We start from the raw sequence: 23,438 nt of genomic DNA, 5'->3' as shown, positions 1-23,438 counted from the left end.
TGCTACACGCATCCACTCACTATGGCGTCTCCAACCTACGTCCGTGTCCTGAACAAAAAGTCCCAATAAACCTACTGTACGATTTTCGCTGCAAGTTTCCGGAGACATTCAAAATTTTCACTTCTGTGATTTGAAGGACTGCGATTCTAGATACCACTAACACGCCCCGTATTTAATTAGCATGATTACAGTGGCTATCTATGAGTAATTAATTATTCATTCTTCTAATCATAAGATCGTTGAAGAAATCTTAAACGGCATTACGAAGACCTTGCAGTAGACTCTGTGTTAAAGGCTTTGATTTCCTTTATTTAAACTGTTATTATAAACATTTTGTTAGCTACAAACAGTTTCATATGAAATTACATGCATGCTTCTTTTAGTGTATACAGTGAATAACGTAATCAAGACCTATGATTCTGTCTCTCTCTTTCTGTTACTGACAGCAAAATATTTAAATTTGTCAAAGGGCTGTATTACGAGATATGAACTTACAACCTTCAATGTGCAACAAAATTAAATGATCACTCATTCCAAACCCCTTACTGTCGCCGACCGGAGTGGCCGAGCGGTTCTAGGCGCTACAGTCTGGAACCGCGTGACCGCTACGGTCGCTGGTTCGACTCCTGCCTCGGGCATGGATGTGTGTGATGTCCTTAGGTTAGTTAGGTTTAAGTATGCAGTGTTGGCAGAAGAGCCAACACTGTGTTTCTAGAGGAGGCCGAAATGCACGCGCTTAATTACACGCTGACTGGCGTGGGGTCTGGAACAGGACAATACCTTGAGAATTGCAAATAAAGTACGTAGATGATGTAATACTTAACTTTAATCCACAATTGTAGGACATCTCTCTTGATGATACATGCTTTACATAATAAATATCAATTGAATATAGCGCCTTGCTAGGTCGTAGCAAATGACGTAGCTGAAGGCTATGCTAACTATCGTCTCGGCAAATGAGAGCGTATTTGTCAGTGAACCATTGCCATGAACGTCGGCTGTACAACTGGGGCGAGTGCCAGGACGTCTCTCTAGACCTGCCGTGTGGTGGCGCTCGGTCTGCAATTACTGACAGTGGCGACACGCGTGTCCGGCGTATACTAATGGACCGCGGCCGATTTAAAGGCCACCACCTAGCAAGTGTGGTGTCTGGCGGTGACACCACAAAGTAGTTCTAAGTTCTAGGAGACTGATGACCTCAGAAGTTAAGTCCCATAGTGCTCAGAGCCATTTGAACCTTAACTGTCTTCCATTAAGAGACGTAAGTTCAAAAGTTTGCTCAAAGCTGCCTACAACCTTCCTCTGTAACGATGCAGAAGTTTGGCAACCTGCGACGTCACTTTCGGGCTTGGCGACGCTTCAAACAGGAAGGTGTCTACACATACGGAAAAAAGGATACAACTCAGAAGTTCATGTGAGGTGTAAAGTCGAAAACGACAGTTCTAAGTGCGGTGTTCTTGACAACTTTAGACTCTGCTTATACCCTCGGATGTTTCTGCTCTCATCTAAGGACACTGTAGGACAGCAACCGCCTTAAACACGATTGCACACGTTTGGAGTGCAGCGTGACCACAATTTTTACTCTCGTATACAGGTTCGAACCACTAAGGACGGTTCAGAACAATTCGACGAAATTAGAACGTGATCTGAAGCAGTAAAGTTTGCAACACTTCTATTTTCCGCACTCCTGTGGCGTGAGCATGTGGCAGTGCAACCGTAACAGATCTGTGAATAAAACGGCAAAGGATCCCTCTAAGATCCTCCAGTTTCGCAACATCTTCGGTACCACCTACGCGACTTAATTGAGCACGTTACAAATGTACCTGTCAGAAACTTCGACATTAGTACAGGCTGGCGGCTGTTCTAGCGCCTGAAGCTAGACAAACCGCTCTCAAGGTTGTCGAGGGGGTTGCCAAACCCGTAGGCGCCAGAGCGGCCACCAGGTAGAATTGGTGTCGAAATTTCTGACAGGGAGCCTAGAGCGACCTTTTGCCGTTTTATTCACCCACATTTTAATGTTGCACTCCCATTTGAATTCTTCACAGGAGGGCTGAAAAAGCATAAGTATTCTTTACTGCTTCGATCGCGCTCAGATTTCGTCGAATGGTTTTGAACGGTCTCTAGCAGTTTCAAGCTGTACCCGAGAATAAAAATCGCGGTCGTACTGCACTCCAAACGGGTACAATTATGTTCAATGGGGATGTTGCCCCACATTGTCCTTAGATAAAGGTTGAAACGTCCGAGAGTGTCAGCAGTGTCAAAAGTTGTCACGAACATCTTCTTGTCGCTCATCGCACTGCGAACTGTCGTCTTAGTCCGCGAAACGTGTGGCCATCAACGCCTCGGAGGAAGAGGTGGTTTCATTGACACCCTTTAAACCACCTTATAAGGTCTTTTCGTGTTGATTCTGACCGGCGGTGTGTCTGAAATGTTATACTTTGCCACACATATGAGCCGGCCGCTGTGACCGAGCGGTTCTAGGCGCTTCAGTCCGGAACCGCGCTGCTGCTACGGTCGCAGGTTCGAATCCTGCCGTGAGTATTGATGTGTGTGATGTCCTTAGGTTAGTTAGGTTTAAGTAGTTCTGAGTCTAGTGGACTGATGACCTCAGATGTTAAGTCCTATAGTACTTAGAGCCATTTGAACCAAACATATGAAAAAACTGCGAGATTTGAACGCCAGGTGTCGTGGTCCTAACCTCCACTGCGGAGGCAGCAAATGAGGGGGTACAATTTTGGGTAGGAGGGGGTCTATCGACCTTCTCATCGTGTGACACATTCACGGTGGAGTTGGTCAGAATGTGGTGTAATATGGTGTCAGTGTGACATTATTAACCCTCATCTCACATGAACTTTTGAGATGTGGCCTTTTTTTCACCCGTGTCGACACCTTTCTGAAGCGTCGCCGTATCGAAGGGTGCCGTCGCAGGGCGCCACGCTTTTGCACCATTTTATAGGAAGGTACCTCTGAGCCAAATTTCAAACTTATGCTTCGCAGTGGAAGACATTATGGGGTTTCAAATAAGTCCGTTTAGTTCTGTTGTGCTGTCTATGATATTTTGCAACCAGTAGATGGCATGCCCCTCTTATGTTATCAGTACAGAAATAGAGTAAATGCAGTACGAGCTGCATATACCGTATGAACTTACAATAATAATTGAGATCTGAATGGCGAAATTTGCCTTTGGTTATAGTAGTAGTACTTGAATGATGCTGACTATGATATTGTTCCCGATGAGGTGTATTACATAATTATAAAATAAACAAATAGCTTACAAACATTCTCAGCATTAACAAGTGATAATTTCTTAAATTGGTAATGAGCTCACTTCCACTCATGGTCGACTATAGTCATATTTTTGAACGAGGTAGACAGTCCCCATTCTTTTGGTGCAATTTATTTAAGTTACTACTATGGGGTCCAATTATGGACCCATTACTTTATGTGTTAGATACGAGGGTAAGTCAATTATTATCTGCAAAGTAGTTATAAAGTTTTATTGTAATCAAATAGGAAACTTACAAGAACATCATTTTTCTGACATAGTCTCCTTGCGTTTCAACGCACTTGGTCCGTCGTTCTAGAAGCTTCCTGATGCCCTCATAAAAGAAGATTCTCGGTTGAGCTGCGAGCCAGGAATGCACCGCTTCTTTCACTGCTTCGTCCAAGGCAATTCGACGGCCCCTTCATGCCTGTTTGAGTGGGCCAAACAAGTGATAGTCAGAAGGGGGCAAGATCGGGACTATATGGAGGATGATCCAGTACTTAAAATTTGAGTTCCTGGAGCGTTTCAGCAGTGTGAGCAGCAGTCTGCGGACGGGCATTGTCGTGCATCAACACAACACCGCTTTATTAAAAATAGCAATCTTCGGCGTTTGCTTCGAATTTCAGTCTTTAGCCTGACAGTAAGCATCTCATTGTAACGTACACTGTTTATTGTTTTGTCCCTTTCCCCATAATGCTCCAGTACTGCACCTTGTGCCTCCCAAAAAGCGTAAGCATCAGTTTCCCTGCAGACGGTTGGGTCATGAACTTTTTCTTGCACGGCGAATTTGGATGTTTCCATTCCATACTCTGTCGTTTACTCTCCGGTTCGTATCGATGGATCCACGTTTCATCACCAGTTACGATCCTGTCTAAGAAGTTGTCCCCTTCGTTACCATAGCGATCCAAATGTTTTTTGCAGATGTCCAAGCGCGTTTGTTTATGCAACTGTACAAGTTGTCTTGGGACCCATCTTGCACAAACTTTATGAAACCCAAGTCTGTTGTGGATGATTTCGTAGGCAGAACCGTGACTAATTTGCAGATGATGTGCCACTTCGTCAATAGTTAATCGTCTCTCTAAGAGAATCATTTCACGTGAACGCTCAGCGGTTTCTTCATTTGTGGCGGTAAACGGTCGTCCGGCTCCTTCATCGTGCGTAACACTTGTGCGACCATTTCGGAATTCTTCAATCAAAATGGCTCTGAGCACTATGGGACTTAACTTCTGAGGTCATCAGTCCCCTAGACTTAGAACTACTTAAACCTAACTAACCTAAGGACATCACACACATCCATGCCCGAGGCAGGATTCGAACCTGCGACCGTAGCAGTCGCGCGGTATCTACGTTTCAATTCAGGTAAAATAACCTATAATGAGATACGTAAACTAGGATTTAAAAACTGATAACTGATTTTTTCCTACCCACTACTACACTATTCTGCTAATTCGTAGTTACAACTATACTATGTCTCTGGACACGATATTGAATGACCTCTCAGTAAAGTCAGGCTATGCAATCGAACGTGTACTACTTCGACTCAAAACTGCTCTCATTACTGATAAACTGTTTATCGTGACGTGTTGTGGCACAATTGTTTTCCAACCAAGTTTTATCGAAATCGAAGAATTCAGTGGCTGTGGATGACCAGTTCCCTGCACTCGTGTACGTACATCTCTGTCAAGGACGCGTGTCAAACCATTTAGCCCCAATACCCAGCAACAATTCTTCACAGTGCTCCAGGAGGAATGTAAACAAGTTCCTCCTTCCGTGTATCAGAAGTCAGCGGAAAGCCTTAACCGAAGATTGTACTGTTGGTCCTAGTGATTGCACAAAGAGGTCATGCACTCTTTTAGTCATGGCTGAGGCCTTTGGAACGAACATCAAAGGGTGTCAGAAGACTTTTCATATTGAAGCCTATGTCGAATTAATAGTAGGTTTCCTGTGTTACCACCATCACCATTATACAGTTCCGCTATCATTTCAAAAGATTATAGTTTGGAAATTGTTAGAGCATTGTGGGTTATTGTAAAACGTTTATCAGCCCTCAAAGTTTTTCTTGTTATGCAGAATTTCAATGTGCGCCCCATTCGAAGCTCTTAGAAATAAAGGTATTCGAGTTCTGCCAATGTACGGGTCAGCATTACGTCATCAACAGTCTTCATTGCTTCACTGATTTGTGCAGGAAGGGTAGCGATGTCATTGACTGGTGTTGTGTACACGCCATCCTTGACGTAACCTCACAAAACGAAGTCTAAATGCGTGACATAGGGAGAGCGCGGGGGCCATGCCATCGGGCCACTGCGACCCACTCGTCTGTCAGGAAATGTGTCATTTAATACGTCTCGCACGTTCAAATTCCAATGTGAGAGTACACCATCGCGCTGAAAGATGATGGACGGCTGCATCTCTTCGATCTGTGGTAGCAGGAACTGTTCGAGCATGTCCAGGTAAACAGTTCTCGTTATGGTTTTCTCTTCAAACAAAAATACACCCTACCGTGCATTAGATCATACCAAACATTAAGCTTTGGGCTATCATAGATGTTTTCAGGTGTGTTGAATTGATTTTAGGTGCCCCAAATCTTAATCTCGTGGCGATTCACACGTCCACAATTGTGGAACTTCAGTTCAGCTGGAAACAGGTACTCTTTTAGGCAGTCATTGTCACCATCTATGGGGGGATACACGAATGCATACCGCAGAGGTCGAACGTTTGGTTGTAATGCTTGGACCATTATCACTTTCTACGAAAATAGGGATAACAGCTCATGTAGCTATTTATGGATAGCTGATCTTGCTTACTATAATTAGCGTGATCCACGATGAACTTACTCACGAGGACTGTGTTGAAATTAAGCTCACTAGCAATGCGTGTTTGACAAACAGGTAGATGTCTACTTTGAAGAACGTCTTTGACATCGCCTGTTTCTTTAAAGTTTTTGAACCATCTCATTATTTTTGTTTTTCTTGTTCATGCCCTTTCATACTGACGTCGTTAATTCCATAGTACCATTTTCACCGGTTAGGATTCGGTGTACCAGATGACATATTGAGCCTCCTCCTGGCCTGTCGCCATTTTGATGCACTGCAAGTCAAATCTGTAACAAAAGAAAAAGGAGTAAAATTTTTTGGGAGGTGATAAATGTCTCTAACATTTCCCAAGTTATGATTTTTCTTAATGATAGCGGGTCTTTGTGGACACCCCGTACAGAACTTCTGTGTCTCCCAGAGAGACAGAGAGAGAGAGAGAGAGAGAGAGAGAGAGAGAGAGAGAGAGGAAGAGAGAGAGAGGGGGGAGAGGAGGAGGGGGAGAGATAGAGAAAAATCTAAGTCGACTACCGATATGATTCCCTTATATGAACGCATGGTGCCTGTTCTTTGGGACTTGTCCCAAGGAACAGACACTACACATTCATATAACTGATCGCCTGAATGGGTAATGAATCCACCACCTTCAGTGCGGATGCACAGTTACGTTAGACCTCCTGAGTCAGTCTCAAAGTAGCTGGCAACCGAGCGAGGTGGCGCAATGGTTAAGGGGCTCCGGAAAGGCTCAAAATCATTAAAAGTTCAATTTTTACTTTTTTGCGTTTTCTGAATCTGCAGACTGTTACCTTTTAATAGATATATAATTTATTCAATTACGAAGACTACAACTATTTTTAAATTTTTTTTGAAATGTGTTCTACATGGGCGTGACCCACTGTGGCGCTGTTAAACTGCTGTCAAATGGTGTTATTATTAACCTCCGTGTTCATCAGGTACATTTTAGTGATGTGAGATAAAGTATGTGTTGTGGCTAACCTGTGATGGTTCAATATATATCGCTGGTGTGATTGTCGATTGTTTCATGTTTATTTACTCTGTCGTTATCTCGAAAATATTCGTAATTAATTCTGTTTCTTGAGTCTCTGTTTTGTTGAAGTATAATAATGAGTAAAAGCAAAGTTATTAGAAATCCTCTGAAGGCTTTTAAGAAAAGGAGAAATGTTGGAAAGCCAAAGGTGTGTGTTATTATTGTAAACAATAAAGACGATGACCAAGTGAGTGAACCTAACCTCTCAAGTACACCTGCCCATAGCAGTCAAAGTGGGAAAGAAAATACTTCACAGAAGAAGCTTGGTTCAATGAGTGAAAACTATGAATGTTTTATGGGCGAATCGTATGTGAATGAAATATTTGATATGTCGGTTCTCAAAAGAATTTTTTCAAACTGTGTAAGATGTATTCATTGTAGTGAAGTTGGTCTGGAACTCTCCATAATAAAGCACGTAGGACTTGCTAGTGAAATACAACTGAAATGTGATAAGTGTTCATACATGACCACCTTTTGGAACAGTGTTGCAGTAACTGCAACTGAAGAAAATGGTAGCAAAATCTATGAACACAACATTAGATTTGTTTATTCCTTGCGTTCAGCTGGTAAGGGTGCTACTGCAGGTGCAATTTTCTGTGGCATCATGAATCTTCCAAATCCCCCAACCAAGTTTACGACCTATAATAAATTAATAGGGTCTAAAGTAGAAGATGTCTGTATAGAATCTATGAAGAACGCTGTGGAAGAGGCAGTAATGGAAAATAATGGTAACAGAGATTTGACTGCAGCGTTCGATGGTACCTGGCATAAACGGGGACACACATCTCTTCATGGTGTAGTATCTGCCACCAGTATGTATACAGGGAAAGTTTTAGATGTAGCAGTAATATCAAAGTATTGTAGATGTCCACAAAAATATAAAGGTACACATGAAAATAATTGCAAAGCTAACTATAGTGGCAGTAGTGGAGGAATGGAAGTGGCTGGTGTTGCCAGTATATTCCAGCGTTCTGAGGCGTGTGATAAAGTGCGATATGTTAATTACCTTGGTGACGGTGATTCTAAAAGTTTCAAACATGTTCAAGGACTGAAGCGCTATGGTGATGATGTTGTAGTGCAGAAATTTGAGTGTATTGGACACGCACAGAAGCGAATGGGAACAAGACTTTGGCGACTGAAAGCTTCGTACAAAAAACAAAAACTCAGTGATGGTAAAGGGTTGGATGGGAAGGGAAGGTTAACTGACAGTGTAATTGACAAAATACAGAACTATTATGGAATGGCTATTAGGAAAAATACACAAAGTGTCGATGAAATGAAGAAGGCTGTTTGGGCTCTTTTTTTCATACTTCTTCAACCGATGAAAATCTCCAACATAGCTTGTGTCCCAAAGAAGAAGACAGTTGGTGTAAATATAACAAAGGATTGCTAACTGGTGAAGTGTACACTCATAAGCATAGTCTGCCTCATGCAATAATGGAGGTGATAAAACCTATTTTCAGAGACGTAGCAGCACCTGAACTGTTGAAAAAGTGTATTCACGGAAAAACTCAAAACCCCAATGAAAGTGTAAATAGTGTTATATGGTCGAGAATCCCCAAGACTGTATTTGTTGGAATAGAAACACTTCACTTTGGTGTGTATGATGCTGTTGCGACTTTCAATGATGGCAACATTGTAAGGTGCAAGGTATTTAGAAATATGGGAATGAAGATAGGTTCTAACATGGTACGAGCGATGCTTGCTTTAGACAAGGAACGCCTTCGGGGTGCAGACAGGGCTGTAAAGAGTTTAGAAATACAAGCAAGAGTAAACAGGAGGAGGAACAAGAGGAAGCTGGAGGAGGAGTTTGCAGAGGATGAAGATAATCCATCCTATGGACCTGGAATGCACTCAAAAGTTAATCCAATCTTTGTCGCTCGATTCCCAAAACTTTTATTTTCTCATACTAATTACATGTTTTCTAAGGATCTTCCAAACATATTTGTTTCAAACTTGCAGTAAATGTTACACAGTACCTTCTGCATAATTTAACACAGCCTTTTTCCAAAAAACTGTATATTTTTGAATATATAAATAAAAAATTGCAAAAAAATGTTGTAAATTTTCATTACAATTGAAAAAAAATCATCTTTAATAACTGAACTAAAATTTTGTAAAATCCCTGTGTTAAGTTGTAGCCCATATTCCAATAAATAATCTGTAAAAAGTTCAACTTCCTACCTCAAATACTTTGTGAGGAAAGATGTAATTTATAAGCGTTATTTTAACATTGCAAGTATAGGGCGTTCCGGAGCCCCTTAACAACCTGGACTCGCATTTGGGAGGACAACAGTTCAATACCTCGTCCGGCCATTTAGGTTTTACGTGATTTCCCTAAATCGCTTCAGGCAAATGCCGGGATGGTTCCTTTGAAAGGGCACGGCCGATTTCCTTCCCCATCCTCCCCTCATCCGATGGGAAGGATGACTTCGCTGTTTGGTCCCCTCCCTCAAATCAACCAACCAACCATGGACGGGGCTGCGGATAAGAAGCTCTAGGTGGTAATGTGAGTCGGCACGCATTTGCACTCATCGCCGGCGATTCCGCATAAAGTCTCGTTGCAGCCTTTCCCCTCCAATCCACTTTGAATTTACATGACATGATTCCCATTGCTTTTCTCTTGCATAAAAGTTTTTCTGGCTAAGAATTTATTAGTGCCCATTCAGCACGTTTTATATTCTGCATTTTGTATTACAGCACTTTGTTTCCGTAATTCTGATTTTAAATCTGAAGAGCGCATTGCAGTTTCGACGTCAGTTCGTTCTAAAATCCACGAGACAAAAATTATGCTATTTGTTTCTTTTACTACACACAGCTTTCATCTACAGAATTAACAGAAAATTTTAAAAAAGGCTGGCCAGTCTCGTGCGGTATGATCTACACTTTGAGAACAGATGACACTAATTGTATGTGGCAGACCGCTCGAATATGCACGTGCAACTGCATGGTTGTCTAACTTCAATGCTAATTAACTCAGAAACGGAGCAACGTATCGAATCTTTCTCTTAATAGCTATTTCTCAGCACAACTTATCCTGCAACACCTTTACAAGCTTCTCACAAGGGAACCTCCCCATCGCACCCCCCTCAGATTTAGTTATAAGTTGGCACAGTGGATAGGCCTTGAAAAACTGAGGGGGGTGCGATGGGGAGGTTCCCTTGCCAGACAGTTTCTGACCATCCTGTGGGAGTAAACAGGTGCGTACAGACAAGCTTCTGGAATTTTTCGGAAGTGGATTTCGTACTTTGTATTCGAAGAGACGGCGTAGGCGCATTTCAAATAATGGTGTACTCATATTGTTAAAATTTTAGAGTTATTGATTCACCGCACCATCTAGGGGTAACAATAACGAGAAACGTAAATTGGAACCATCACATGGGAAAGTTTGTGTGGAAGGCAAATCAAAGTCTGCATTTTATTGGCAGAACACTTAGTAGATTCAAAAGATCTGCAAAAGAGGCCGCCTACACTACGCTTGTCTATTCTCTTCTGGAGTATTCCTGAGCAGTGTGAGATCCTTACATAGAATAGAAAGGGGTTAAAATGATGGCGATACACCATATGCCATTCACGCCGCACTACACGCTTGCTTCTAGAGCTCTGATGTAGATGCAAATGTCGACAGTCGCCAAGTGTTAATAGTGGATGGTTTGGTTTTATACAATTCAGCACTAGTTTCCGGATGCCAGGTACATGTCATACAGTAGCCTCTGCTGTACTTCATCCTTGGTGTTGGGTGTTGTAAGTCTTCGTGATCAGTAAAATCTAGAATAATCTAGCTTGCCCTATTCCTTCCTTGTGTCCAACACTGGCTCACTTTAAAATAATTCCCACTTTTCAAACTACTTCTACTGTCTGACCTAAGAGCCATTTAACTTTCTGCACAATCATTAGTAACGCCATCACAACTGGTAATTCCATCGTTTGATCCTATCAATAAATAACACTAATGGGGTTCTAGCTGTTGCAGAGCATGGAAATTCTAGTCATTTACATATCCTTCAAAACTGAATGATAAAAAACTACCAGTCCGCTGAAACATTACCATTGTAAAAATTAATATTCCTACTAATTTCATTCCACCTTACTGGGTAAATGTGCTCTCCCCCCCACCCCTCCCCCTCCCACTCTGCGTAAACATATACAATTTTTTAACTCATACAAGCAGATATAAAAAACGAACCATTACTGAAAGCTGTTACTTATATGAACTACGCTAATGACAAACAATGCGCACATGAAATTAAGTATATCATAGTAGTAAATGAATTAAAGATTGTAAGTAAAACCAAATCAGTATGTTAACGTTTATTGCAGCTATTGTATATTGGTTTTAGTATGATGTGTGATGCATAACAGATTTTATTCACTCGTCACAAAGTATTCATTATTCATAAATTAGTATTTAGAAGTGAAAGAAAAGAGCTATGACTAAAAGCTGAGAAATTATCCCTTTCCAGGAAATGTGTTCTGATTGTAATTTCACTTCGCTATGAGAAAATCATTCATTGTGGCAATGAAGTCAGATTTAGTGGCTGTGTCGTATTGTCTCGACAAGACAGCTTAATTTGACAGTCTACTTTCACCCATACTCGACCATAAGTCGTTTATTGTCGTCCTTAATTTGCTGGAACAGTGATCACAAGATTATGCAGTCTCTGGTATTGTCATACAGACATGAAATGTATTCGTAGTTACGAATACGAACAACCATTAGTTGTATAAGGGAATGACGGCAATGAAAATTTGTGTCGGACCGGAAGTCGAACCTGGATTTCCCGCTTTAGGCGAGCGGCCGCCTTAACCGCTTTGGCTATCAGTGCCAGACCCAAACTTCCATATGTCATCGTTCCTGCGTCACAACATGTACTCGTACACAAATTATGTATTTCCCGTACAGGAGAGGACAACTTTATTGAAAGTCGCTGCCTGATAAAGTTGTCTTCTCCTATACGGGAAATACATAATTTGTGTAATTATGTTGTCATTACGTGAAATGTATGTTGGCGGCAATAGAATCGTCCTGCAGACAGCTTCAAATGCTGGTTTCCTAAATTTTCTCAATGACGTTCCTCGGAAATAACATCGTCTTCCCTCCAGGGATTCCCATTTGTGTTCCTGTAACACTTGCGTCTCTTGCCAAACTTACTGGTGACAAATGTAGCAGCCCACCTCTGTAAGAAATGGGGTGTTAAAAGTGTTTGTTAGCAATATTGGCTGTTTACTGTATCAGTAGTCTTTCATTTATTTTCACTTCATTTCATTAAACTAACATTTATATTGCTGTTCACATATTAAGTATACCTATGTACACATAATTAAAATATCCCTGAATACCTGCTAGAATATGTGGTTCCAGTCTGAGGAATCATTCTCTCAATTCAGTTTATTTGTCAACAAGAAATGCAGTGTCATTTTCTGTATGCTGGATTGAAAGAGAAGCCATTATTCCATTGTGTAGATTTTTTAATGTGCATGGTGGCCATAAATAGTCTGAAAATATTGTAAGGGTGTTGCAGGGTAAGTAGTGCTGATAAACAATTGTTGAGAAAAAAATTCTATACGTTGCGCCGTTTCCAAGATAATCAGCAGTGAAGTTAGCCAATCAGGCCGTTCCCGCCCAAATTCAAGCTACCCGCCAGAGACGGTGTCCCCATATGTGCTCCTTCCTTTGATTTTCCAAAACTGAACAAGAGAGCGATACAAAAATTGGACATGGGACGATAGTAAGGATCGATACCGAGTCAAAGGCTGACCAGTCTCGTGCGCAATCATCTATAACATGAGTACAATGGACACTAATTGTGTAAGAGGCGTGCAAAAAGAAACGAGCCGGAGTCTGGAATGCGCAAACCGGTGACAGGAGGGTAACATCGTGGTGTGTGTACAGGATGTGGTTCCAGCCAGAGTGTGGAAGTTCACAGCCCGTCGCTAGAGGGCACACGTGCACGTCACGTGACTATAGAGAGCTAGCAGCAGCATGCATCAATCCTCCAACGCTGCCAGTCGCATTGCAAACAGCGACTTGGAGGCATCAACAGACGAGCAAAGAGGTGTTGTTCGTTTCCTGACAGCGGAAGGAGTAGGAGGAACCGACATTCATCGACGAATGTCACAAGTGTACGGCGAACACTGCATGTCCCTTGCCAGGATCAAGGCGTGGCACAAGCGCTTCAGGGAAGGATGATGCACAATCTGGAGCATCACACTGCATTACCGATGACATCGTCCAGCTGGTGGATGCACTCATTACCCAGGACCGCCGAGTGACAGTGAAAACCATAGCCGCCATGGTCGGATTGAGCATCGAAAGTGTTCACACGATCATGGAGGATCGACTGCACATGCGTAAAGTGCGTGCCCAATGGGTGTCCCACAGTCTTCAACCACACCAGTAAGCATGTCGAATGGCCCACAGTCTTGCTCATCTGCAGCACTATGCTCGGGAAGGGAATGTGTTCAAATGGCTCCAAGCACTATGGAACTTAACATCTGAGGTCATCAGTCCCCTAGACTGAGAACTAAAACCTAACTAACCTAAGGAAATCACACATATCCATGCCCGAGGCAGGATTCGAACTTGCGACCACAACAGCAGCGCGGTTCCGGACTGAAGCGCCTAGAACCGCTCGGCCACATCTGCCGCCAAGGGAACGTGTTCCTGGCACAAGTGGTGGCTGGAGATGAGTCATGGTATCATCACTTTGAACCAGAATCAAAACAACAAAGTCTCCAGTGGATGCATCCAGGGTCACCACCACCAAAAAAAGCCAAGGCCATCTACACGAGTGCAGGAAATGTTATGGCGACGTTCTTCTTTGACCAAGATAACCCTGGCCGGCCGGGGTGGCCGAGTGGTTCTAGGCGCTTCAGTTTGGAACCGTGCGACCGCTACGGTCGCAGGTTCGAATCCTGCCTCGGTCATGGATGTGTGTGATGTGTTTAGGTTAGTTAGGTTTAAGTAGTTCTAAGTTCTAGGGGACTGATGACCGCAGAAGTCTCATAGTGCTCAGAGCCATTTGAACCGTTTTGATCCAAGATAACCCCGTTCTGGTTCACTTCATGCAGCACGGGACAACAGCAAATACTCAGCATTACTCGCAAACCTTGACCACCCTTCACCAAGCGACCAAATCAAAACGACCAGACACTCTCATTCGTGGGGTCATTCTGCTCCACGACATTGCGAAGCCTCATACGGCCAACACGGTAGCAACACTCCTGCAGAAATTAAAATGGGAGGTTCTCTGGCGCCCTCCATACAGCCCGGACCTCTCTCCCTGTGATTACGCGATTTTTGGTCGCCTTAAAAAGGCTCTGAGGGGCAAACGATTCACCTCGGACGATGACGTGCAGCTGCACGTGCGGAACTGGTTAACATCGCAGCCCCGGGAAGTTTATGAGACAGCCATTCACCACCTTATGCCACAGTGGGACAAGTTGCTCAACAGCCAGGGTCAATACTTCTAACATACAGGTACTGGTTTCTGTAATTATGCCTCCGACTCGTTTCTTTTTGAATGCTCGTATATCTGGTGGGCCTGTTTAATTTGCATGTACAACAATCTCACTGGTTAACTTCAACGCTAATTAACTCGGAAATGGCGCAATGTGTCGATTTTTTTTCTTAAGTTATTTCTCTGCACAACCTACCCTGCAACACCCTTACAAGATTTTCAGGTTGCTGCTGATCACCCTATATACCACTAGTCTTTGAGATCATTGAAACAAGAAAAAGAGTATATTTCACTAAAATTAACTTCATTGGTCACAAGTTAAGGACGTGATGATACACAAATTATAATCGTTACAGAACTGTATAAGGCTTCTGACTGACACTGCGGCATGGCACGAGGATCCCATATGTTGCAGTTGCAGCCCCTAATTTCACATTATAGGATAAAAAATGGCTGCATATGTCCTGTGGTGTTGCCCTGCACATGGTTTAGTTGCTTGTGGCTCTGTTGAAGAAATAGCTGATCAGTTTTTCCAGACACCTCCAACGAGTGAAATGTCTGGAAATCATTCAGGCTAAGGAAGCAATGATTTCGGTCACTGATTTTACATATTAGCAGATGTTAAGTAAGCCCAAAACGTTTTAGGCGCTTTCGCGAACTCTGCTGATAAGACCTTGCTCTCAACCTCATTGAATGATTGATGCGCTGCTGTCATTATGCTTCTTTTGACTTCGTTCAGTTTCTGTTTATGAGCAACGATTCCGTTTGGTTCGAATCTGGAATGCATATCCTTCTCCTTGTGTAGTAGCTTTCTGATATTGTTAATGAACTATTGTACATCTTTCCCATCTGTATCTATTGTCTGTAGCACAAGGTTATGTAGTATGTGGCAAACAGTATGTATGAATTTTTAACACAATCTCCTCCTCAGAGCTGGAAGTTTGCTGTTGTCTGCTTCTGATAATTTACTTGCCACGTATGATACGAAGCAGTATCTTTCTTAGCATTTTCTTCAATACCAGTGATCAACGATGCTACAATACCTGATTACTATCTCTACATTCACTGAATCAAAAAATTTTCACCAATTTATTGTCAACAGATCCAAATTTCCCTTACACTTGAATTGTCTCCTACAGTTCTCAATGTAATACTCGGGAAATACGTTTAGTATAATGGCACAAGAGCCTATGATTTCTACTCTGAAGTTAGACGCTGTAACATTTTACTGTGGAAATAACTTAATATTCTCCATTAGCTTCTTAAAATGATTTACCTATGTGTATTTATCTGTATTAGGTCGTCAAACGTTGTTTTTCTGCTCTCAGTTAGCCTATAAAACTGTATTTTGTAGTTATTCATATATTTCGATATTTAAGGATGCTATGGAGCACAACATTTATCACAATCACCCCTTTAATACCCTTTAATATGCTTATCACCATACAATCAATAGCAATAAAGCACAGAAGAAACTTCGCGAGATCGAAGAAACCAGATGCACAAGTGAATCACTATTTTATTTATTTAGCCTGTTTATTCATTCGCTGTATTGTGTGCTAAATGATATTGTACTTGACTTAAATCTGTGCTTAAAAAGCAAAATATTCGTGTCTATATGTACATATGCTAAAGTTCACTTACTGAATGGAAATAGTGATACTGAAGTTAAACTCTAATAGATCTTTCTAGTGTCTTTAAATTTAATTTACCAGTACGTTTTAAATACTATAACGTGACTACTTGTTGAATAGTTTTATTCCTATAAGCATGTACCTATCCGACAAAAACATGTATTTGTTGGGGTTACACTAAAGTTTCCTTTTGATCTTCTATTACCATGTTGTATGTCACAATTTTTTCTCATATTACAAACACTGCCAAATAATATTTTTTAAGAACAATAGTGTGTCCTATAATCTATAGCCATGGTAATGGTGTCATTACCAGTAATTCATATACACTCCTGGAAATGGAAAAAAAGAACACATTGACACCGGTGTGTCAGACCCACCATACTTGCTCCGGACACTGCGAGAAGGCTGTACAAGCAATGATCACACGCACGGCACAGCGGACACACCAGGAACCGCGGTGTTGGCCGTCGAATGGCGCTAGCTGCGCAGCATTTGTGCACCGCCGCCGTCAGTGTCAGCCAGTTTGCCGTGGCATACGGAGCTCCATCGCAGTCTTTAACACTGGTAGCATGCTGCGACAGCGTGGACGTGAACCGTATGTGCAGTTGACGGACTTTGAGCGAGGGCGTATAGTGGGCATGCGGGAAGCCGGGTGGACGTACCGCCGAATTGCTCAACACGTGGGGCGTGAGGTCTCCACAGTACATCGATGTTGTCGCCAATGGTCGGCGGAAGGTGCACGTGCCCGTCGACCTGGGACCGGACCGCAGCGACGCACGGATGCACGCCAAGACCGTAGGATCCTACGCAGTGCCGTAGGGGACCGCACCGCCACTCCCCAGCAAATTAGGGACACTGTTGCTCCTGGGGTATCGGCGAGGACCATTCGCAACCGTCTCCATGAAGCTGGGCTACGGTCCCGCACACCGTTAGGCCGTCTTCCGCTCACGCCCCAACATCGTGCAGCCCGCCTCCAGTGGTGTCGCGACAGGCGTGAATGGAGGGACGAATGGAGACGTGTCGTCTTCAGCGATGAGAGTCGCTTCTGCCTTGGTGCCAATGATGGTCGTATGCGTGTTTGGCGCCGTGCAGGTGAGCGCCACAATCAGGACTGCATACGACCGAGGCACACAGGGCCAACACCCGGCATCATGGTGTGGGGAGCGATCTCCTACACTGGCCGTACACCACTGGTGATCGTCGAGGGGACACTGAATAGTGCACGGTACATCCAAACCGTCATCGATCCCATCGTTCTACCATTCCTAGACCGGCAAGGGAACTTGCTGTTCCAACAGGACAGTGCACGTCCGCATGTATCCCGTGCCACCCAACGTGCTCTAGAAGGTGTAAGTCAACTACCCTGGCCAGCAAGATCTCCGGATCTGTCCCCCATTAAGCATGTTTGGGACTGGATGAAGCGTCGTCTCACGCGGTCTGCACGTCCAGCACGAACGCTGGTCCGACTGAGGCGCCAGGTGGAAATGGCATGGCAAGCCGTTCCACAGGACTACATCCAGCATCTCTACGATCGTCTCCATGGGAGAATAGCAGCCTGCATTGCTGCGAAAGGTGGCTATACACTGTACTAGTGCCGACATTGTGCATGCTCTGTTGCCTGTGTCTATGTGCCTGTGGTTCTGTCAGTGTGATCATGTGATGTATCTGACCCCAGGAATGTGTCAATAAAGTTTCCCCTTCCTGGGACAATGAATTCACGGTGTTCTTATTTCAATTTCCAGGAGTGTAGTAGTTTACATGACTGTCCAGCTCTGCGTCCTATAATAACCGTAATTACTTTCTTCTCGATTCTGAAGGCCCCCTGATCTGCTGGGGAATTTCATCAGAATATGAGACCATATTTCAGATGAGCATTAAGATATGCATCGTAAACACACAATAATGAATAATCATTTATTCAGCCTTTCGGGGCACTTAAAAGGTTACAGTCTGTAATCATCCTGGAACTGATGTACTCAATATGTTTGCACTGCTTAAGGTCACTTCATATACAGAAACTAAGAAACGTTTTGCCTCTTTATTTACAATGACTTCAGGGTAAAGCAAGATGTTATTTCAGCAGCTATGGAAATTTATTGATACTGTTTTCCTGTAGTTTATTATGATGTAGTTTATTGTTGACCATTAACTGAGCTGACTTATAACACTCATTCCATGATGGAAATCTTCATTTTTGCTGCTTTTACAAACACCGTTGTGTCATCAGGAAACAGAACTGTTTTATGAGAATCAATATGCACGTTCATATCATTAATATAAATCAGGCATCGAAGAGAGCTCATTAATAGCTCCTACAGTATCTTATAGATGATGAATCACTCTTCTGACAAATATTCTGGTACTGCTTGGCATTGTACTTCTGCATCTTTTATGTTTACTTTTTCCTTGTAGTAGCTAACAAATGAATGCGTCAATTCATTTAATAGGGCCCAAATGCCATAATATTCAAGGAGAGATCTATGGCCCATCATATCGAAAGCTATGGTTAAGTTTAAAGTGATAGCTACAGCTTGCAGTTTTTTATCAATAGCTTTCAAAACAGTGGTTATGCATTCGTAGAAAGCCATCTATGTTGACTTCTGGATTCAGAAACTGTGTTAGAAATTAGTTAACATTCCAGTATTGTTATGAACTTCATTGTCTACTTCTGTAGTCAATGCCAGTAACACACGCCTGTGTGGTGACACCCGACTCGGAGGTAAGCCAGTGTGAACCCTGGTGATGCAAGAATGTTTCATGTATGTTCTTCACACTTCATCTGTAAATTAAATGTGTACCACATCTATGCAAGTTCTTCATATCCGCATCCAGTGACGCCTGTGGGGTGAGGACGACACGGCGGCTGTCGGTGCCGTTCGGCCATCCATGGCCCATTCGGACGGAGTTTAGTTTTAGTTTTCAATTAATTTATATATCTGGTCTTCTTCAGGCATTTATAAACACATGTAATCAATATTGCTAATGTGGTAGATCCTTATATATGTGTCTCCTGGTACATCATCTGATAGTTTCACTTTCCATGCCATGCACATTTTAACTGCAAATGTATTTTATATATATTTCCATACCATTTTAGGAAGAAAATAGTAGTGCAGAATAACCAAGAATACAGTCAGTTCATTCAAAATCCTCACTAAAATTTACTGCTGTAGCATCATCTACCATTCTCACTGATTTTGAATGTAAGTTCTAACAATCTGAGTACATTCATTTATACTGATTATCTTTGCAGATTAATCTGTTATAACTGCTTAGAACCGGTAGTTCAGAAGCCCACTCACGACGGAAACATTATTAGATATAATGGCAACAAATAGATCAGACCTCTCTGAGTCTGCCCACAAAAACTGGTTCAGTGACCATGAGACAGCTACTGTGACAATGATTACCAAACACAAAGGGAAATAAAAAAAAAATAATGTCTGAAAAAATCTGCACAGATATCTAGTCAGGTCTTAAAAATATTTCAAAGTGTCGCAAATGGCAATAAACGTAAAACAGTGCGCTTCACAAAACACTATATCCAATAACCACAATAACAATGAATCACAGTTGAAATTAGTCCGCACATACATATACTTCGGTGTGACAATTTGTGGAGATATGAAACAGAATGATCACATAGGATGGATCATAAATAAAGCAGGTGGCAGGCTTCATTCATTTCCAGGGCACTGGAAAAACACAGTAATAGTAAACAAGAGATCTCCTGCAAAACTCTTGTGAGCCAACCTCCAGATATTGGTGAAGTGTGTGGAATTATACTTATTATAACTAATAAATGATGCTGACCGTTTGTAAAGAAGGGCGGCACAATTGTTCACAGGATTGTCTGAGCCAAGAGACACTCATGGAAATGCTGAAAAACCTGATCTGGCAGACTCTTGAGGAAAGGCGTCAATTATCCTGCGAAAGCCTACTTAAAACGCCTCAACAATCAGTACTGAATAAGCGTCTAGGAATGTACCACAGTCCCCCACAGATCGTTACCGTAGGAAGCACAAAGACAAGATTATAGTAATCGCTCTCTACACAGAAGCATTTAAGCAGCCATTCTTGCTGTCCTCTATGCCCAAAACAAACACTGAGAAACCTTAACATGTGGTAGAATGAGAAGTGTTTTCTGCCATGTAGTTCATAGTGGTTTGTAGAATATGGGTGTAGATAGGTTTCCTCGCGAGAAGTTCTGTTCATTTAAAATATGAAAATACTCCAAATTATTGTTTGTTCAGAAATGTGTGCATATTTATTATAAATCTGACGAATCTTGAACACATGAGTTAAAGCAGAAAGCTATTTAGTATGCTGATGCTTAATGGTGCTCTTCAATAGCAGAATCGGAATGTTAGTAGAATATGCTGTTGTCTTTAACAAATGGAGTAACTGTGATATTTCAGATGTTTCTCAGTCATAACCTGTTGTTTTCTTGAAAAATTGTGTGTTGTGGTATTATCCAATATGTATCAGTTTCTATTTCTTGCAGGAGTTCGATGACTACACAGAAATGGCAGCATCCTTACCTGTCACACTATCAGGACTGGGATGGCTGAAATTTGATCTCACATCAACAGTGCAGAACTGGTATGCTGCTAGACATGCTCCAAGAGAACGTCTGCGCCTTCTGGTAGACTGTTCTGGTTGTTCTGATATGGTGGAAGCCATCCTGTTCCAGCAGCGGCCACCAGATGCTGATTATAAGCCACATCCTGAGACTAGTTTCTCTAGGGTGATTAACAGTATTGACTCCACAAGTGACCTGTACTCTCAAAGTCACCCTAGCAGTCTGGGTCTATCCAATGATACCCAGCGTCCATTTCTAGTAGTCCACACAGATCCAACTGCCATTAGACGTGTCAGAAGAAGAGCATTGGATTGCACTGACGGAGACAAAGGTCCTTGCTGCAAAAACAAATTTTACGTTAATTTTACAGAAATCGGATGGGAAGACTGGATTATAGCACCTAGTGGTTACTATGCAAATTACTGTCGTGGTGATTGTGGTGGACCTCACAGAACGCCAGATTCCTACGTGAACTTCCATACACCTCCACTGGAGGAGTATAGAAAGATGGACAGCCTACCAGGTTTACAGCCTTGTTGTGCTCCACTCAAGTTCTCATCAATGTCTTTAATTTATTGGGGTCTAGATAACAAAATAATAAAGAGAGATCTCCCGAAAATGGTTGTTGATGAGTGTGGTTGTCCTTAGAATAAAAACATTCCTCCCTCATTGTGTGTCTATATATTTCCAAAAAACATTCCATAAACTCATTTCATTTATTGTCATTTACATCAATTCAAACTTCATATCATCAATTTGAATTTCACAGCTTTTATTATGACTAGACTGTTTTATTGGAAACTAGCATGTCAATGGAGGAAACACACAGAATCGAAGACTGACTGATATTTGACTGGGTGACACTTACATTCTTATCTTTTCAGCTCTTATGCTGCCTAATGTTTAGTAATATAAGTATTAATTTGTTATAAATTTTGGTAAATATGTAGGTCATTCAACCTAATAAAATTATTAAGCAGGAGTTGGCATACTATAGATGTGTAATTTATTACTAGCACTGTGTAGATGTATTGCATAATTTTTTTAATTGTACAGTGACTCTGGTAATGTTTAACTATAGTTTTGATTATGCTATTAAAACATGATGAAATGAAAGTCTCTCTTTCCATTCAAGCTACAGACAGAAGTTATAATTAAGCTTAGTTACCCATATTGATTTTTCACCTTACAAGGCACTATTTCCTTTTTTATTATTTTAAGTATCTGTACACCTGTAATATTCTGTTACTTCAGTAACGATGTAACAACAATTTAGTATGTAGAATATGATCTTCAAACTTTAAAATTTAAACTACATTTTAGGATGGCTTTTCTCATAGCAATACAATGATTGTAACAAATATATAATTGTGACAATTAATATGCTTCTAAATGAATTTCACAAATCAGAGCAATAACATTACAGTCAGACATAGCAAACATATTTACCATTATGTGTTACAAGAGGAACATAAAGAGTAATTTTAATGGTGCAAAGCATTTTAAAAACATAAGGGAACAGCATAGTGGCTACAGTACTCGGTTTTGTACACAATAACGTTTCTTTCACAGTTTTTTATGAATGGAAAATGCAGGACACTTATTTTTAAATGGGTAACATATAATTTTTTTCTTCAAATGACAAACTGTTCTGCTACTTAATGGATTACACGTGAATCAGATAGTAACCTTTAAAGTAAATGTGTACATCTGACACTCAATTCTGTCATCAATATAAAAAATTATTATTATTCATTCAGTTCTAAAATAAAAATTGTGTTTGTTAAATCCATTTTTACGCTGATATTTTGTCCTACTACATGCAGCTCTTAATAATGTTGAATTTTCCAGTGAGCTACATAATAACTTAAAAATAAGAATTACTAAACAATAATTGACTTTGTTATTTTTCTCTACTTGAATGGTTATCTATCATTTAAAGTTAAAGTGTACTTAATACTATCCAGTTTGTTTCACTTAAGTTACAGTTTCTCGTTAATATTAGTAACTTTCATGGTAACATTAGAAATTTTTATCCAGCATATTTCATAATAAGTATTTGTTGAAGTGTGGTCTGTTTTTGTAAGAGATTTCTTCTACGAATTCACAAGTAATTTGGCAGTCTTCTGGCAACAGAAAAAAATATCCCAATTTCTGGTAGTGGCGTGTGTTGTCAGTTCTGTCTGCCTGTGATATTCACAATATGTATTTATTGCGGTAGTTCCATATATTTTACAGGTGCAACTTTAGAGTATCTGTATTGCTGACGTAATTTACATTCATGAATAAAACATTTTTTACAAACCATTTTACATTCATTTCACAACAGTGATACCGGTACCTGTGCTTTTTCCCGACGTTACTTATGCTGGTTACGCAATCAAGTGTGAAGTTCAGTAAGTTGCAGTTATTAGGCATCATATTCTTCAAGCCTTTCTAATTTCTCTCACACTCACTGGTAAGTGCACGAAACTGCAAATAATATCACAACTAGGACATATATTTAGAAAGCAATGATGCAATGAAACTTCAAACCAAAACATTGTTCGCTATCTCTCACATACAACATGCAGCGTCTATAACGGACGAAGAAAATTATGGAAACACCGCGAGAAACAGATATCTGAACATAAATG

At 41.4% G+C, this 23,438-nt stretch overlaps 1 protein-coding gene across 1 annotated transcript in view; it reads left to right on the top strand.

Moving 5' to 3' along the window:
* LOC124721881 (inhibin beta chain-like) overlaps window positions 1-23,106 on the top strand; it is a gene marked incomplete at its 5' end in the record, with an annotated part of 315,715 nt that extends 292,609 nt beyond the window's left edge. Inside the window, one exon of the mRNA XM_047247030.1 lies at window positions 20,725-23,106. Coding sequence (XP_047102986.1) covers window positions 20,725-21,450 — 726 coding nt within the window. The remainder of the gene's footprint in view (window positions 1-20,724) is intronic.
* Between the last annotated feature and the right edge of the window lie 332 nt (window positions 23,107-23,438).

This window comes from Schistocerca piceifrons, chromosome X, assembly GCF_021461385.2.
Source record: "Schistocerca piceifrons isolate TAMUIC-IGC-003096 chromosome X, iqSchPice1.1, whole genome shotgun sequence".
NCBI classification, from domain to species: domain Eukaryota; kingdom Metazoa; phylum Arthropoda; class Insecta; order Orthoptera; family Acrididae; genus Schistocerca; species Schistocerca piceifrons.
This window is presented reverse-complemented; position numbering and strand designations above follow the sequence as displayed.